At 33.4% G+C, this 17,736-nt stretch overlaps 2 protein-coding genes across 2 annotated transcripts; one reads left to right on the top strand and one right to left on the bottom strand.

Moving 5' to 3' along the window:
- Positions 1-5,994: 5,994 nt before the first annotated feature.
- LOC115992494 (inositol-phosphate phosphatase) lies at positions 5,995-12,607 on the top strand. Its single transcript, XM_031116697.1, has 12 exons — positions 5,995-6,279; positions 6,411-6,466; positions 6,555-6,605; positions 7,487-7,567; positions 7,707-7,810; positions 7,899-7,983; positions 8,557-8,611; positions 8,708-8,751; positions 11,509-11,577; positions 11,663-11,763; positions 11,898-11,954; positions 12,230-12,607. The coding sequence occupies exons 1-12, from the start codon at positions 6,267-6,269 to the stop codon at positions 12,324-12,326; spliced, it is 813 nt and encodes a 270-aa protein (XP_030972557.1). The 5' UTR covers positions 5,995-6,266; the 3' UTR covers positions 12,327-12,607.
- A 1,504-nt stretch (positions 12,608-14,111) lies between these two features.
- LOC115992589 (cytochrome b561 and DOMON domain-containing protein At5g47530-like) lies at positions 14,112-15,098 on the bottom strand. The gene has a single exon (XM_031116816.1). It carries the CDS (start codon positions 14,990-14,992, stop codon positions 14,279-14,281), a length of 714 nt encoding a protein of 237 aa, XP_030972676.1. The 5' UTR covers positions 14,993-15,098; the 3' UTR covers positions 14,112-14,278.
- Between the last annotated feature and the right edge of the window lie 2,638 nt (positions 15,099-17,736).

Here is a 17,736-nt window from a genome sequence, read left to right as displayed (position 1 = left end):
AGTAGATAGTGGAACCCCTAATTTTTAGCTCAATTTCAAATCCTATTAATGCGTTCAAATCATTCAACATTGATAATATATGCAATTTGGTTGAAATTTTCTATTCTCAAGATTTTATTAAGAAGAAAAAAAAGCTCATATGAGACTTCAATTATGATATTTTGATTTTGATTTGTCAAACATGGGTGAAGTTTTGCAAATTGTAAGGACCGGATTTGAGTTCCTAGCCCAACGAGGTGGATGGACTTAGTCCCAAAAAGCCCAGAATAATGAATTTATAGAGAGTGGGTTGGAAAACTGGGCTTTAAAGAATCAGACCAACATCAAAGCAGATTCAAATGACAAGGGAATGAAAATAGACAGGTTTATGATGAAGATAATCGTTCTTGGCAAAGTCCGAGGATATCCGTTTTTATATATTATTCTTAAGTTTGATTATAAGTTTAGTTCTCGGTTGCTACAGTGTTTCTTACTAGATTTGTTGGTCCCCTTCTCCCATTGCCTCCTCTTTCTTTTATACTCTTTTCTCCTTTCATCTTCGTCCTCCACGTGCATGCCAGGTGGCTGGTGTTGATACCTATCCCATCAGCACCTTCCATAAGTCTTCTGTAGTAGCTGTAAGGCTAGTATCTACTGTTCAGGTATCACTTCTACATTAATGCAGTTAGAGAGTTAGTTGCAGAGCAATTAATGCGGTGGCAACAGCTTTCTCCTTAGATATTTTAGGACTCCCCTCTGTACTTTGTTTTTGCAATGTTTATTCGTGCCAACAAAACTTCCTGGAATATCCCCTTGGACGGCAACCCACCTATTCGGACCTCGGCTTTGGCTAGCCGAGGATGCATTCATCCTTAGCCCACCCTCTTAAACCATTATGACCAAAACTAACTTCTTTATCTACTAACACAGTCTCTTCTAACAAAAATTTATCCTCCTTAGACACCCTCTCATCCTTGGCTTGGGCCACGGGCTCAACATATAAACAGACAATGAACTCCTGAGCCCAACATCCCTACACAAACAATTTATATATTAAAAAGGAAATTATGAATAATTTTGCTATAAAAATAATAATTGATGAAGTTTATTACGTGAAATATTATAGTTAAGCATGACTTTAATTGAAGATACTATATATATATATATATATATATATATATATATTGGTTCTATACATTTGTATGGTGTATACCCAATTATACAATGCTTGTAAACTTATTAGAGTTCAAGAAGATTATAAGTTTCTCTTATAAAGAAGATTTTATGTCTAGGTGTGTATATATACATATTAAAGTTGATGATTTTGTGTATATGTATATAACTTACTTTAGAATAAAAAAATTAAAATTTATATTTTCATACACATACATATATTATGTGGATTTTTTTAGGGTGGTGTTTATTTGTGATTTGAGTTTATCTTGACACAATAGTTTGGCCCTCCAACTCAAAATTCCTAGTTCTGCCATTGGGGGTAAAAGTGGTCTTGGCAAATCTCAACACTAGCTTTTGTTTTTTGGGTTGGAGGATAAAAGGCTCTAACATAGAAAAACAAACAAACTGGGTCAACTACTATCATCATCAAGCAACACTACAAACAGCCTTTCAATCTTTGAAGTATTGAGTTGAAACTTGAAACCCAATGAAGAGGAAGAAAACCTTACTTGACCTTCAAAACAACCTAAAGGGTAACTCCATTAACTGGTTGATCACATTTATCTCAATCATATGACAATTGAGTAGTGGTGGCTCTAGAATTTTTTTTTAGGGTGGTTATTAAGAAATTTAAACTATACAAAATTTAATAAAGTGATAACTTAAATATTTGCTATAATTACGGGCCGAGTTGCTAAGGAGAGAAAAATTGTTGCAACTGTAAAGCCAAAAAGGGTATAATTGTCATCACCATTAAGGAGAATTCGCAACTACAATATTTTTCTTTGTACCATTTTTTGAGGAAAAATGAAATTAAAGATTATTTTTATTGAATAGGTTAGACGAGCAACAAATTTTATCTTTTTGTTTTATAATAGGTTTTTTGTTAAATAATTTGTTCACTTGTTGTTGTTTGGTATTGTTTTGTTTCTGATTGTTGTTATTTAAGGTTGTTGTTGTTGTTTTTTTTTTTTTTTTTTTTTTTTTTTTTTTTAAGATTAAGGATTATGTTTGGGGTATAATTAATTTTGGAGTAATGTTATGTCCACAACATTTTTACGATAAATCTTATGCAAAAAACTGTTATTGGTAGGTAAAAAAATAATATCAATATTGGTTCCAAATTAGAATTAGTACATATTGGATTTGTTGTCAACTTATTGTGAAAATGTAGTGAATATAATAGCATTGCTCTTATTTTTGTTGAACCCAAGTTTTTATAATTCTCAAGTTGGGTGTTTAACATTTTTATTAAGCTGGTTACAATAAGTTAATTTAACATATAATTAATATATATATATATATATATATATATATATATATATTGGACTGGTAGCTGTGACTACCTGCTTGCACATAGAGCCGCCACTCTGCAATTTAGGCTGTGTTTGTTTTGGGTGTAAATGATTTCCGGAAAATATTTTACACCTAGTAGCATGTTTGGGTGCACATGTAAAATAAAGTTTTCCAGAAAATCTTAAACTTTGATTGTAAAATAAGCCCTTTGACCCGGAAAATCATTTACACTTGTGTTTTACCTTCAAATGATTTCCAGACTCCAGAGACACCCAAAGAGAGAGAGAAAGAGCAATAAGAGAGAAGAGAGAGCACAGGTGGCCACCCAGCCAAGCTCCGGCCAGCCCAGATGATGCCACCCCCACTGTCGAGATCACGCGTCGGCCAAGCTTTTTTTTTTTTTTTTTCTTCCCTCTACTTCCTCAACTCTTCTTCTCCCTCTCCGATCGCCAGCCATGCACCGACGAGTATAGGTTGAGCTCCGATCTTGACAACCGACCACAGGCCGTGCTCCACCAGGCTCTCCAATGCACCTCTCCCCCGTTTTCCTCCAAACCCACGGTGAGTTTCTCCCTCATCTTCTCACTCCACCTCACCGCCGACCAGTCAAACACCTCCTCCACCTCTGCATGAACCCGATCCACCACCGCCATAGCTCGATCTGGAACGGTCTCACCATCCCTCTCTTCAATCGGTCTCACCCTCTCTCTCTTCTCCATGGTGGTCTTCATCTTCTCATCTCACTTTTTCTCTCTAATTCAAACCAAACCCCCCACATATTTCTGTGTTTGATATTCTTTTTCTTTGATTTCAGATTTGTTGTTATTAACATTGTGGTGGTGTGAGTGGTGGTGTTTTGGTGGTAACGGAGCAATGGGGGCGGGTTTTTTCCTCTTCTCGATCTGTATTTTGGGTGGTTGGTGGTGGGTTGTGCTTTTCCTTGGTGGTGGCGGTGGCTGGACCAAGTGGTGGCTGGGAGCTGACTTGTGTTTTCCTTTTTTGAAAATAGGTTTTTTACATGTAAGACCAAACACAAAGAATAATTTTCCAGCATAATTTTCACAACACAGTCAAATAATAGAACATGTTTTCCTTTTCCGTAAAATATTTTCCCCTGAATTTATTTTACACTTGAAAATGAATTTACATAGAGCCGAATGCAGCCTTAGTACGACATTACATGTGGTTTCCAAGTTCCATTTCTCAGTCACTGGGAGTGCAAGTCACGAGTAAACAGAGTAACAGACAGCATATTCGCATATTCTATGCATATCTTTTCCATGCATGACAAAATGGCAATCATTTATATCATTGATTCGAAATGTAATGTTCATATATCTCTTTGTTCTCTTTTTCTTTATTCCATAAAACTGACCTAACCCGAAGTTTCCTACGTTATTCCAAATTCACTGGATGCCATACAAGAGAATACCTGGCAACCAAAATAGCAAGTTCCAATAGAAGAGTATCTTATTATTAAGGTGATTAGGGCATGTTTGGTATGCAAGTTCAAATTCACATTTTCACATTTTAAATAACCTTACACATATATTTTAACACACTTTTTTACCCATATGTATATAAAAAACACTCAAACAACATTACTCAAACTTCTCTACCAAACGGGCAAGGTTGTGAATTAATCACCAACTACGTTTTGTTTTTTTTTTTCTTTTTTTTTTTTAATTTTTTAAATTCAATAATTAGGAGATTGGAGATTTGAATTTTAAATATTTTTAAAAAAATATTAGAAAATGTCAATTAGTTGAATTACAAAACTCTTAATTTAATTATGTATGATTTGTAGGTTTTAGTTAACTTTATTGGTAAAGTCTCTGATAATTGAATAAGTAAGAAATTTAAAGTTCAATCCCGTCTACACCAAAAATTGATTAATATTTTAATTTGATAATAAAGAATAAAAATCACAGAAACGGACGCTATAAGTTAAAATTCTATAATAATAAAAAATTACATATTAATTTGATCATAAGAGCATATCTAATAAGTTTACCTTTTACGGTGATTTTCAAAAAAGGATAAATAATGTTTCCTACCTTTTATGGTGGAACCACACAAGGCAACCACCAGGTCCACCACTAGCTTTAAACCACTTTCCATCAACTGACATACCTTTCAGTTGGGCAAAAAAGCATATTCATAAATCTTGCTGATATGAAACAAATATGCCACTTCATTTATATATATATATATATATAGTTGGGTGCAAATTATATCATGTGCCTCTAAGCAAAATTACACTATCTAATAATTTGTTATAAAATTCATATTTTGAAAATCCCACCGTTGAATTACATGTCCTATATATTCTTAACACTCACGCCAATTATAATGTCAATTAGATGTTATTTATCATTCGATTTATAAATTTAACTTTTATGCATTATTTTAAATCACAAAAATTTGAATTTAAACAATTGATTGATGACATGACTAATAATTTTTTATCACCTTAAAATTTTGCAAGCATGAAGAATATATAAAAATAATGTAATCTAATGGTAAATTTGCCAAAATTTGCATCTAATTAAAAAATATTGAGTGGTGTAATATTGCTTAAAGTTACACCAGATATAACTTAAACCTAACCCATAATAACAATTAATGGTAAGTGAAATAAAGAAAAGGAGAACAAACATCAAAGTCTTTTTTTTTTGGAGACATCATCTCTCATTGGCTTATATGAGGAGTAATTTTCTACTACATTTCAGGAGCAATTCCACCCCCCCCCCCCCCTCCCCCAACACACACACACACACACACAATAACATATTTCATTAATTAAATTTATGAAAAGACCACTAATTTTTCTTTTTCTTTTTTGGTCTTTGATATGGTCATGCATAAGGGTATTTAAGAAACCGCTCAAATTGCATGAATGAACCTATTCCAACCAAAATTGCCAGTAAAATAAAGTAACCACACCGCACAACAAGTGGAGGTGAAAAAAATGCACAACACCGTGCAGTACGGTGCAGTTTAATGTTAAGAAAACCATATATATATGTGTGTGTATGTGTGTGTGAGTGTCTTATTTTATATTAAGTATATATTATATTGTAAATTAAAATTGCACTGCACCACACCATTTTAAGGTTTTTAGAAAATCACAAAAAACTACCCCGCACCCCGCCTATTAATATATAAGTTTTATTTTATATTTAATATAGATTTTATAAATGTTTAACCTATATTAAATATATTAACTATAGTATTTAATATGTATTTAATATATATTGCATATATTTAGTATATATGAAGCCCGACCAAGCTGCACCACATGGTAACTGATCTATTAAAATACAGTGCAATAAGGGTTTTGGGAAAATCATATGGCACAAAATCACACCAAATCACACCATGGACCTCCTTTGTCATGCCCCGATCTACTTAAATTTTGTCATACATGATGTAGAACCACATTCAGGCAATAGTGGGATTTGTCACCGTTTAAATCCATGACTCTTTAAATTTGTAAATGTGATAAATCACAAGTGCTTCATACTAACTTGCACAAACGAGTACCACTGTTCATATGATAGGCCATAGGAGAGAATATATTGAGAGATTCTTGTAGATTCTTCTTGGGAGTTACCCGAAACATTGCTTGAGACTCGTACGAGTGTAAACACATATATAGAACTCTTTATGACTATATATATATAAATACACATGGGACTTCGAGTCCTCACTACTTGAGACAGTGTACTACGTGAAAAGCTCAGAGACAAAGCACAGCGTTTCATATCATCATCTACTTTTCAAGTTTCAACTAATTTCTGTCTCCTTTAAGAATGGCCGAAAATGGTAGGACCCCATCGCTCTCTTTTTCTCTTTTACACTTTTTAATATCTCTTTTATTGCCCAAACTCTATATGCAATTTTCTTGTTTAAGTTCTCAAATTTTGTTTTGTTTTTGCAAATTATTTGGATTTTAGATTCGCTGTCAGACTTCCTTGCCTCTGCTGTGGATGCAGCGAAGAGAGCTGGCGAGGTTTGTTAATTCAAAGTTCTTTTTTTTTTTTTAATTAACTTTCCTCACTATTTGTTCTATCCAGACTCATAAATGTTTAATTTTGCAGATAATTCGTAAAGGATTCTATGAAACCAAACATGTGGAGCATAAAGGCACGGTATGATTTTTCATTTTCAATTTTTTTGAACTGGGTTTGTCATATCTCATGCCTTTTTTCAATTTTTTTATGGGTTTTATTTATCTGATCATTACAAGTTATGGGTCATTTATGTCATTCAGAATGGCAATGAATTGTTTAAATTACAAATGTTGATGGGATTGTCGAGATTAGAAGGTAGAAAATTGTGAATAATCTTAAGGTGAAGAATTATGTGTAGACAATTTCTGTGTTAAAACATTAAATTTTCTTAGATTTGGCAAAGAGGGTGCCTGGTTATATGTACTGTACCCCGTTCCATTATTGGATATGCTCTTACCCAATCTGCATTGTGATGTTAGCATTATCTCTTCTACCTGATAGCTAAAAAGTGATGGGAAATAATTTTGTCTGTATGGAAACATCTTATTTAACTTTTTGTTGAAAATGTGTTAAAGTATACTTGCACTTTGAAAAAGTAAGAAAAAATGAAATTTTAAAAAACTGAACATAAAAGCTAAAAGCAAAATCTAACGTATAATCTAGTCCCAAACACACAATTTGAAAATTTTTTATCACCATGCGTGAGAGTTTACTACAATTCAACATGAAAAGTTTTGATCAGAAACAGAATATTGGGTTAAAATTAATATGGGTTTTGTATTTTGACTTGTCGAAAAGAGCGAATTTTTTTTTTTTTGTTTTTTTTTTGTATCTTGTTGACAGTGAAACATCTGAGAGTCCTATATTTGTTTGTTTATTTTATCCTTCTATTTTCTTTTGCAATCTGATGGTGCATTGCGAGTGAGCAGTATTCTTTAGGAAACAAAATTGATTTGGGAAGTCAAGTGTGGAAAAGAAGTAGCAGATTATAATTTTATAGTGCTTGTGGTGGAACACAGGTGGATTTGGTAACAGAAACTGATAAGGCATGTGAAGATCTCATTTTTAATCATCTCAAGCAGCTTTATCCCACGCATAAGGTTAATGCTTATTTCTTATTTTGTTTCCTTTTACACATCAAGAAAGTTAAAATTAGTGCTCTAATGGAATCTTTTATCTCCTCAAAATGGCCTTTTCTTTAAAAATAATTTCTAAACTTGTTCCAACTGGTGTTCTTAGTTCATTGGTGAAGAAACTACTGCTGCTTTTGGTGTTGTGGAATTGACCGATGAACCCACGTGGATAGTTGATCCTCTTGATGGAACCACTAACTTCGTCCATGGGTACATATCATTATCTCCTGTTGTAGTTGATCCTTTCTAGTTCATATATTCAGTCAAGTTCATTTCTTCACAATGTACTTATTTGTAGGTTTCCCTTTGTATGTGTTTCAATCGGTCTTACAATTGGAAAGGTTCCTACAGTTGGTGTTGTTTACAATCCAATAATGAATGAGGTGAGAATTCTAATGCTTCATGTTTGCTTAACACAAGTGGTCAAACATAACAAAAATTCTATATGAGGTCTACATAGCCAGAAATATATAGATAATATGCATGATCTTCCAAATATTATATAGATGGAGTCTTGTAGTGGCCTAGGTATTTAAGTTATCTTGTGGTGACTGTTATTCCTGCTTTCTCTCACATGAACAATATTCACCGCATTTCTGTCTACTTTATGCTGTACGGACTGTTATATGAATGCATGGGGATGCACTTAACATAACTATTTGTAAGCACTCAAGTTGTTTTTTTTTTTTCTTCATACTTGTTACCCACGACTCTGATATGATCAATTTCACCCATTGGAGGTCTGAGATTCTATACGATTGCTGTTTTGATTTTTCTTTGATACGATCATCATTCTGTTTTAGCTGAAGAGATTTCCAGGCCTCTTTCAGCACTCAGCTCCTAGGGCTTATGCATTTCTCCTGTCCTATGCATTATTGAATTTGAAAGTCTAAAAATATGTTTTAATAAGTACTTCTGGCTGAGCTATGTGTAAATTTCGGTTTTCGGTTTTGTAGCTTTTTACTGGAATCCGTGGAAAAGGTGCTTTTTTGAATGGAAACCCTATAAAAGGTGAGTTTTCTAATCTTAATCTTTCAGTTTCATGTTTCTCTTTTACTAACTTCTGAACCTCTAACAGCTATATGCTTATATTTTTTAATGTTGCAGTTTCATCTCAAACTGAGCTGGTGAAGTCTCTCCTTGCAACTGAGGTATGTGGGTATATATTAGAACTAATTCTTTGATGGAAACTATTTGATGAAAGTTGAAACCTTTATTCACAATTTATTCAATATGACATCCCTTTTAGTCTCAGCGTCATCTTTATCTGGTTGTTATGATGTTGAATGTTAATTGTGGGTTTTTAGGACTGAGTAAATAGGGAATAGTATAAAAACAAGCAAAAATTAGATAAAGAATCAATTGGCTGTAGAGCAAGTCCAACTCTATTTGTGGTTACTCTAACTGGATTTGTATGTTCTACTAACTTTATTGTCTTGTTGAACTATATCAAACAGTGACTTTATCTGTGACCTTAGTTACGAGTATTTCAGACTTTTGGAGGTTGCACCTAAAACCATGTCTTTCTTATGTTGATTGTTTGCATATTCTCCTATGCTGTCCCCACCTAATAATCCATCAAGTTGTACTAATTCCCATCTTTGTCATTGCTTTTCCCTGGATGTGAGCTAACAATCTTATTGTTCTTGCTTTTCCTTGCCACCTTTTGGACCACAATTCATGTTATTCAAAGTAAATTTCCTTATATCATGAATTCTTTCAAATGAAATTTTAAAGAAGCCACCATCTCTGTCATCATGTCATCATTTCTGTAAAGCTCCTGTTGCCAGAAATCTCAGTGTCATAATTAACCCAACAACTGTGGCTAAACTAATGTAATTAAACAGTGTACAACTACAACCATAGCAAACTTAATTTTATGGTTTAAATCCCTTCATCTCATAGCAAACTTAGCAGAAATCTTGATAGATGCTGTGAGACACGTTGAAAAAAGAGAAAAATATTGTTTATAATAGAACTTGTCTGTATAGTCACATTTATGGAGTCATTGGTAGAAGGTATGGGATTTTTTCATATATATAGCGATCTGGGTTGGTTTCTGTTTCTGTTCTGGTGTATCTGTAGTAGTCCTTTCTTAAAGAAAATATTTCCTTCAAGCAAAATACACACACAAACACGTCAAGATCAAGTTCCACTTGGTCTAATTATTTTCTCACCTATTTGAGTTTTTTCAATAAGCCTGTGTTCAAAGTATTAAAAATAAACATTTAAATAGGGAAGCTCACATTTTGGAACAGAGTGGGTCTGAGGTACTCCTGTCACCCAACCTGATCCTATCAGGTGTGATTGTGACAACAAAACACACTTTTGACTGATACCCTTAGGTTTCTAACTGACCACCATTTTTTGGATTGGCAGACAGGATATTAGGATTAGATTAACAGACTATGAGTGGGTCAAGACGCTAAGTAAAGTCTCCGTCATCTCCAAAAGTGGGGTGGTTAGGTTCGAGTCTACATCCACCAGATTATTGGCCATACCACTCAAACAAAGAGAAGCTACGTGGCCTGCAAACCACACATTCACCACACCCCAACCACCAATCAAAATGAATGGAGAAACCACCCATCATGAGAAGACAGAGAAGAAAATGAGAGGAGAGACTGAGAGAGAGTAGTCAATTTTGTAAGTGTCATTGATTATCAAGAAGGGATTAGTGGGGGAGTCTGAAGCTAGCATGAAAGGTTTTTGTGGGGTGGGGTGGGGGGTTGGGGGGGGGGGGTGGTGATTCACTATGGTTGATGGGAATCTGGAGAGAGAGTGAGTGAGTGTAGAGTTAGTTGTCAACGATAGGGAATTGGAAAAATCTGCAGACCCAACCGGCTTATCGTGGTTCCTTACTTGGATCTTGCTACTTGTCCACCCAATCTTTCTCTATAAACATAAAATGTTGAAAAAAGAAGAGAAATGAGAAAAGGAATGATAAAATAGATATAAGCTACTACTTGTGAAGACTATTTCAGAATAGGATGGCTCAAGTGTATTTGTTAATTTGGTGCCCAGGGGGATGGGTTTATAAAAGGTAATTTCAAGTACAACTTTGACAGTAATGGAAGCTACTGTTCTTTATTTGGCCAATAACTTTGATTTGGTAATCAAACTTTAGTTGTATGAGCTGAAATGCATAAATAAAGCTAAAGCCCCCTTTTCCCCAACCCCCAAAAGAATGGCACCAGAAAGAAAAGAAAGTGGGGGGGGTGGGCATGGGATAGAAATGTAAAAGACTAAGCAAAAGTTCTACCTTGGGTCTGTTTGCTTATGCTTATAAGTTGGCTTATTAAATAAGCCAACTTATACATAGATTTATCAAACCTACTTCTTTTAGTCTACTTATTTTTCAAGCCAAATAAGCCAATAAATTTAAGCCATCCCAAATGGACACTTGGAACAAGCTATGGAAGAGAATTTACAAGGCAAGGAAACCTGAAAAGGAAAATACCTATTTAATTATATGTAGTGCCAAGGAGTATCACCTGAAATACATAATTTGGGCCCATACATGATGTTTGTAATAGGTAGCGGTCTGGACTTGAGGACTGCTTATGTGGGAGATTGAACTTTTGTGGTACAACCTAACTTGATACTTTATTTGTTTAGTTATTTTTGAAGAATTCCGGTGAGCATGCATATGCTGATGCATAATAGCACCTGAATGTAAAAACATACTTCTTAATTTCTTTCCTTTGTATTAGTTTATGTAAACAGATGAAATCGGCCTCATGCATCTCAGAAACCTCTTACCAAGAAAAGCATCTCATAAACACACAGAGTGCATTCAGAATGTATTTCAAATTTCACTGCATTGCAATATCTTTGTAAATAGCCCACTCTTGACAATCAAGAGGACATTTAATATATTCTCAAATTTTGTCCTTCTGAAAGAGCAGGCTGGAACTAAACGTGATAAGCCAACATTGGATTCCTATATGAACAGAATTAATATCTTACTTGCCAAGGTAAAAAATAAACTAGCCACAGAAGTTATTGAGCTTATAGCATGCATTGGTTTCTGTTGTGAATGTTAGTTTCTCTTTTGATCAGGTGAGATCCCTTCGAATGACTGGCTCTTGTGCATTAAATCTCTGTGGAATTGCATGTGGAAGGCTTGATCTATTTTATGAGCTTGGCTTTGGGGGTCCATGGTATGATATCATAGTTTTCACTGATGTTCTTGTTGTGAGTTGTGATTTAAATAGCCTGCCTCTCGGAATGGTATTGTTATTTCTCAGTGAGGTTGGTTTGATATGTGATTGACATAGTCTGGTCATCTACTTAGGGATGTGGCAGGTGGTGCAGTAATTGTAACAGAAGCTGGAGGACTTGTGTATGACCCGTAAGTACTATGCTTTTTTTTTTTTTCGTTTGACATAGGAAATAGGGGTTCTGGAAAGGAAGCATCTTAAAACGGCAATTAAATAGTAAACTCTATTGATCTGTCTTCACAAATTGATGCTTGAGTTTGACATGCAATGGGTTGGTTTTGCATACCGCACAACTGACAGGCCAATACATGTTTGCTAGTTAACTTTTGAAAACATTTTACATCCATAGATATTGTCAAAAAACTAAACCTATATATCAACATTGATGGTTGTTGTTATGTATCAGATCCGGTAAAGATTTTGACATTACCGCACAGCGGGTAGCAGCTTCAAACCCTCTTCTCAAGGATGCATTTGTTGAGGCTTTGCAGCAACCAGAATGAGAAAACACCTGTTTGATAAATGAATCGAGACAACTCTTTATTCAATATATTTTGAGTCCATTCCCATGTTCTGAAAAGCATTAGTAGTTGTCTTACTAGTTACTATTTTATCAGGCTCCATTTGCTGAGAGTATTTATAATTTCGAGGATACTACAAATTGTGTTGTGGCCTTTGTCAGTGCCAAATTATTTGTAGATTCAGAGGAGATGACAAATAAACATCGTTGCTTATATAAATTTGCTTTACTCAGTGTTTAGTTCAAATTTTAGTTTTCATGTGAGCGATGTTGTAATTTTTACAAATTTTAATACATACAATCTATGTAAAGTAAATTACTAAAATGCCAACTTTTAAATACAAAAATAAAAAATTGCATTATTTTTATGTTTTTTTTTAATAAATAAATAGTTTCAAATTATAGATCTCTAAATCTCTTATTCAACTATAAGCTAACTGAAATTTATATATGCGGAAAGTTTGTATTTAAAAAAAAAAAAAAAAAAGCTTAAAAGTCATTTGGAGAGAAACCAAGAAAGTGGCTGGTAAAGCAAGAAATTAGCACGAGGATAAAACAAGAAATGCAAGTGCCTAGCGGACTAACCTAGAAGGGAGAGGTTGGTGAGGGGTAACTTTGCTATGCACATAAGTATTTCTCTTTTTAAAGTGAAAAATAATCACTTTCATATGTATTACAGCTTATTCTATTTTTATCTTTCACAACTCAAAACTATCATTCAAAACTATCATTGGACTCTTTCTAGGTGAGAGGAACAATGTGGAAGAAGGAAAAAGCCAATAATATGTTTGGTCGAGAGTGCAATACCAACGACAAGAATTTAAATTTTGATGGCGACATTGTCGACATCTGCAAGTTTTGAAAAACTTGGATGTTTTTGAATTGGTCCAAAATAAACTTATGTTTTGAAATAGTTGGAATATGGGGGATAAATCGAAACAATTTTATATTTACAAAAGTAATTGATACGATAAATATTAGTCATATTGGTTGATATGGTATGCTATTCACAGCTTTATTTATTTTTTATTTTTAACCTTTTAACATGGCACATGAGGCCCATTTATCCTAGGTGTGGGTTATCTTTAACATCCAATTTAGATTAAAGGTAATTTTTTAATTTTGTCCATAATGTCAAGAGGTTTGTATTTCAATTAGTATTTCTTGATATTTCCAATAAAGATGTCTAGATTTTAAATTTCTCTACTTCACTGTTATTAACTTCTGAATATAAACATTTAAAAATTACAAAACTTTTTCCATATTTTATGTACTGTATTTGTAAATGTAGAAACTACATGTTGGATTATTTTTGTTTTTATAGATTATGGATGGTCAATATCTATTATAAGAGAGTAAATCAAGACCAAATGACTGTACAGTCTACTCTGTACTAATAAATTTTTCTGGTTATTTATTAGTTTAATATAACTAAATGACTTACAAAAAAAATAAATAAATAAATAAAAAAACCTAGTTGAACATAACTAAATGTGTATATATAATGAATATATTATCTCATGCCTAATATTTTTATTATTTTGTACGTATAGTGAGTTTAGTATGTACATAAGTGTTGATTAAATTAGTTATTAATTAAATAAATTCAAGTTTATAATAAATATTATATATACATATATATGATTTTTTTTAAAATTTTTATAAATTCTAATATTCTATAAATTGCTTGTGTATCTTACCACTCGCAATATGATAATGATGCTTGATAGAACAAAATGAAATTTTGATTCATTACTCAATTCATGTTTTGACAATTATGATAATAAATAGTAGAAAGGAAATGAATAAAAATGACAACCCAATAAATAATAACCACATGTTGACCTATCACCAAATTTAATTTGGCAAATTATTATCTCCATTTGCTCCAATTAAAGCCCAGAAGCACTCTCTCAGTTCTTGATTTTCTCCTCTTCAGAACAACATAACATGTATAAGCTTCCAACCACACAACATTGTTAGCCAAAACCTCAATAACACCCATGTAAGCATCCTTCCACTACTTCTTGATGCGCTCACATTTGGAGTTACAGAATTTGTTCCAGGCTGCCTCGAAGGGTCCGGACTCGAAGTAAGATCCAGGGTACCCTTGGAATTAGTATTAGCAGTAGCCAAAGAATGTGCTTCTGGATTGTCATTTGAAACCGGACCATCTTGCCAAACTTGGTTGATAGTGGTTGTATTGCTTGGAAGTGTCAAAGTAGCATAGATTATAATCTCAGCATTTGCATAAGTTGCTTTCAATTCCGAGACATCATATTTTAGCTTGTCCTCCGGCATGGTGGTAGTGTAGCTGGTGATCTGGGACGTGTACACTCTCATGGAACCATTAGATAGTTGAAAAGCTACAAGTGATTGTGCTCCAATCATGGCTGATTGTAGACCAACGGGGTTAATGGCCCATGCAAGCCAATTAGAGGCCGTGATCCTGGCGTGTCTATAGGCGATTTGGAGGCTTCCAGACGATGATTTGTAGTTCCAATATATGAAAGAGTTCAAATAAGGAAGGTCCTTGCAGGAGCTGTAGGCTAAGTTATTAGAAAAAGATGTGAATTTGGAACATGTTTGAGCAGAGGATGAAAGGCAGAGAGTGAAAAGAAGAGAGAAAACTAGCACAAACCTCAACATGTTTGACAAAGATGGGCGATGTATTTTTTGGGTGCCAAGAACCAAGAAGAGCTAGAGGATTAAGAAGGGGAAGTGTTGGACCCAAATCTTACTTTGTCGAGCATATTCTTTTTGCCAACAAGAGAATGAAAAAAAAAAAAATATATATATATATATATATAATCTTTAATTTTACGATCCAAGATTCGATCGGTTTGAGAAGAGCTTATTGAAAGAGAATGATTAAGAAGAGTATGTCTATGTGAGATAAAAGGCTGAAACAAATACAGGAGAGTCCCTTCAATACGTGTTAACCAACCCAACTGTTTCAGCTGGTCAGATACAGATTAACTCGTCTTTCCATGAGTAAAAAAAAACCAACCCAGATTAACTTGTCAATTCTACAATATACCCAGTCCACCACCATTAATTTGTTGTCATGTGCAGCCGCTATAGCTTGTCATCTCTCTCTCTCTCTCTCTCTGTTTGAGTTTTTTAACACTAGCTCAACAAAGGAAACATCGTACGTTAAAGTTTGATTATGATATGATTTTTATTGGATTAATGCCAAAACAAAAACTCCTTTATAATATAGGAGTGTAATTGACTCAACAACGACAAAATTACAGCATCTTTGGCCGAGTATGTTGTAAGGGACAATTATTATTACTTTCAGGGGGTATTATTTGCATAAACTCTTGGTCTTAATTAGTCAATGTATTTGTTGGGTGCGTTGCACCACGTTTGGTCCGGCCCACTTTTGTCAAAGCTCAATTATGAGCTTGCTTTCTCAAGCCACACGAGTTAGCTTTTTAATTTAATGCAAAGCGTGTGGGTCAGGCTAAAATTAAGAGAGAAAAAAATATTAAGAGCATAACTTTTGCAAATCGTGTTCCTAGCATTAGTTTGAAAAAGATAAGTTATAAGTATATACAAGGTTATCAAATCCGAATCGAACTGGACCAGATAGTCTGACTCAGTTATCCGTGACCCGTGCCCCAATCCAATTCTTTAGCAATTGAAAATGGGTCCTGAAATAAATAGGGAAAAATGCATTCATCAAACTTGAAATTTATATTATATTTATTTTAATTTTGAAAGGTTAATAGTTATGCATTTAATTTTATCACTATTTACTTAATAGTATTTTCTAAATTTATTTTTGTTCTAGAATTATGCTTTTACATCAATAAACATGAATATGAAATTTGTAAATTTATGTTAAGAACGATTTTATTTTAAATTAAAATGCTTTTTATTTGAAAGATTAATAAACACAATTTTTTAAAGCTTGTTTATATTTATTATTTTCTACTTACTTTATAAAAATAACAAAAATTATTTTGAAAGTTGTTTTAATTGCTTTATATTTTTTTAAGGGTAAATTTCTATATTTTTATACATTTAATACATTTATTTGTATTTTAACTAATATTAAATCAATTTTGACGTCATCATAGTTCAACCTCGGTTAAACTTCGGTCCGACCTTAAAAACCTTGAATCTTTCTTTTTTTCGGTTTTTTGAACGGCCTGTGTTTGAAAATCATAAGTATATATACTCATGAGACATGGTGGGATATCCATATCCTCCACCAAATACAAAGCCTTGAGTGAAGGAAATGTGCCGAATTGACGAACCCATTGTGTTTGTTTTTTGTTGCTTAATGAGTCAATGAGTGTCACAAACAAAATTGTAGAGAAATTTTAAAATATAGTTACTCACATTGCCTGTACGTTTACGGCAATACCATTCAAATGTTTGTAGGATGATAAACACAAAGTTCCAAATCCAACAATTTTATTCAATTCTTAATTACATTTGGCGCACCACGGCTTCTTCTTTCTTCAAGCTTCTGAACTTTGATGTTACCGTTGGGAAGGTAGAGAAAGAATTAAGAAATTGTAGAAAAAATAGTTATTAACTAAAACCAGTTAAAATTTAAAACTATATATACGGAATATTTTATTAATCACAATTCTTCACTTATTATTTTCACCCAAAAAAAAAAAAAAATTCTTCACTTATTAAGATCGTATCCGTGTGGACATGTTGTTGGATTTGATATTAAAATATCAAGTGTTGGAAAAGGTTTTGATGCCATTTTAAAGTGTTTCAAGATGTAATTCATCGATGTACATATTGCCGGCAATATCATGTCACATTCTCTTTGTATGGGTTATGTTTGTTGGTCTTGGAGGAGGGTTGTGAAAGCGGTGAGGAGAGAGTATCTCACAAAACCATCTTATAAGACCACCCTTTCATAGCATGTGGGACATATATATGTTGTGAGAAAGAGATTTTATGAGACTGTCTCATATAATAATTTTTTGTACAGGTGTGATCACATAGAGATTTTCTCTTCTAAGATTGTCTCATAAGATAATTTTTTGAGGGTGTGATCACATACAAATAATTTGTTCAAAACAAGACTCTTTTTTTAATCGACTTAAAATTCAAAACAAGATTAAGATAGTCCGAATGATCCCACGTTTATCTGTAGCTAGTTTAGATGAGCATGAATAATTAATATCACGTAGAATCACTTCCTTAGGAAAAGTTGTGTCTCCCTCAAGAGTCATAATCCATCACCAAACAACATAACCATACCATGAAACAAACCATCCTTTCAAGAGTAGAATTAAGTACATGAGGATGCACCAAACTATGATAAAATCATAAAATCGACTAGCCTCTGAGCACGTGCTCAAAGGCTTTTCTATTTTTTGGGTAAAGATTAATAATTTGTATTTATTATAATTTGA

This window comes from Quercus lobata, chromosome 5 (assembly GCF_001633185.2).
Source record: "Quercus lobata isolate SW786 chromosome 5, ValleyOak3.0 Primary Assembly, whole genome shotgun sequence".
Lineage (NCBI taxonomy): Eukaryota > Viridiplantae > Streptophyta > Magnoliopsida > Fagales > Fagaceae > Quercus > Quercus lobata.
Note: the sequence above shows the minus strand (reverse complement) of the source record. Positions and strands in the feature narration are given on the sequence as shown.

Coding starts and splice junctions, on each gene's coding strand:
- LOC115992494 (XM_031116697.1), top strand. Junction 7,568..7,706: donor AGCTTTATCCCACGCATAAG/GTTAATGCTTAT, acceptor TGGTGTTCTTAG/TTCATTGGTGAAGAAACTAC. Junction 8,752..11,508: donor AGTCTCTCCTTGCAACTGAG/GTATGTGGGTAT, acceptor CTGAAAGAGCAG/GCTGGAACTAAACGTGATAA.
- LOC115992589 (XM_031116816.1), bottom strand. CDS start 14,992: ATGTTGAGGTTTGTGCTAGTTTTCTCTCTTCTTTTCACTCTCTGCCTT.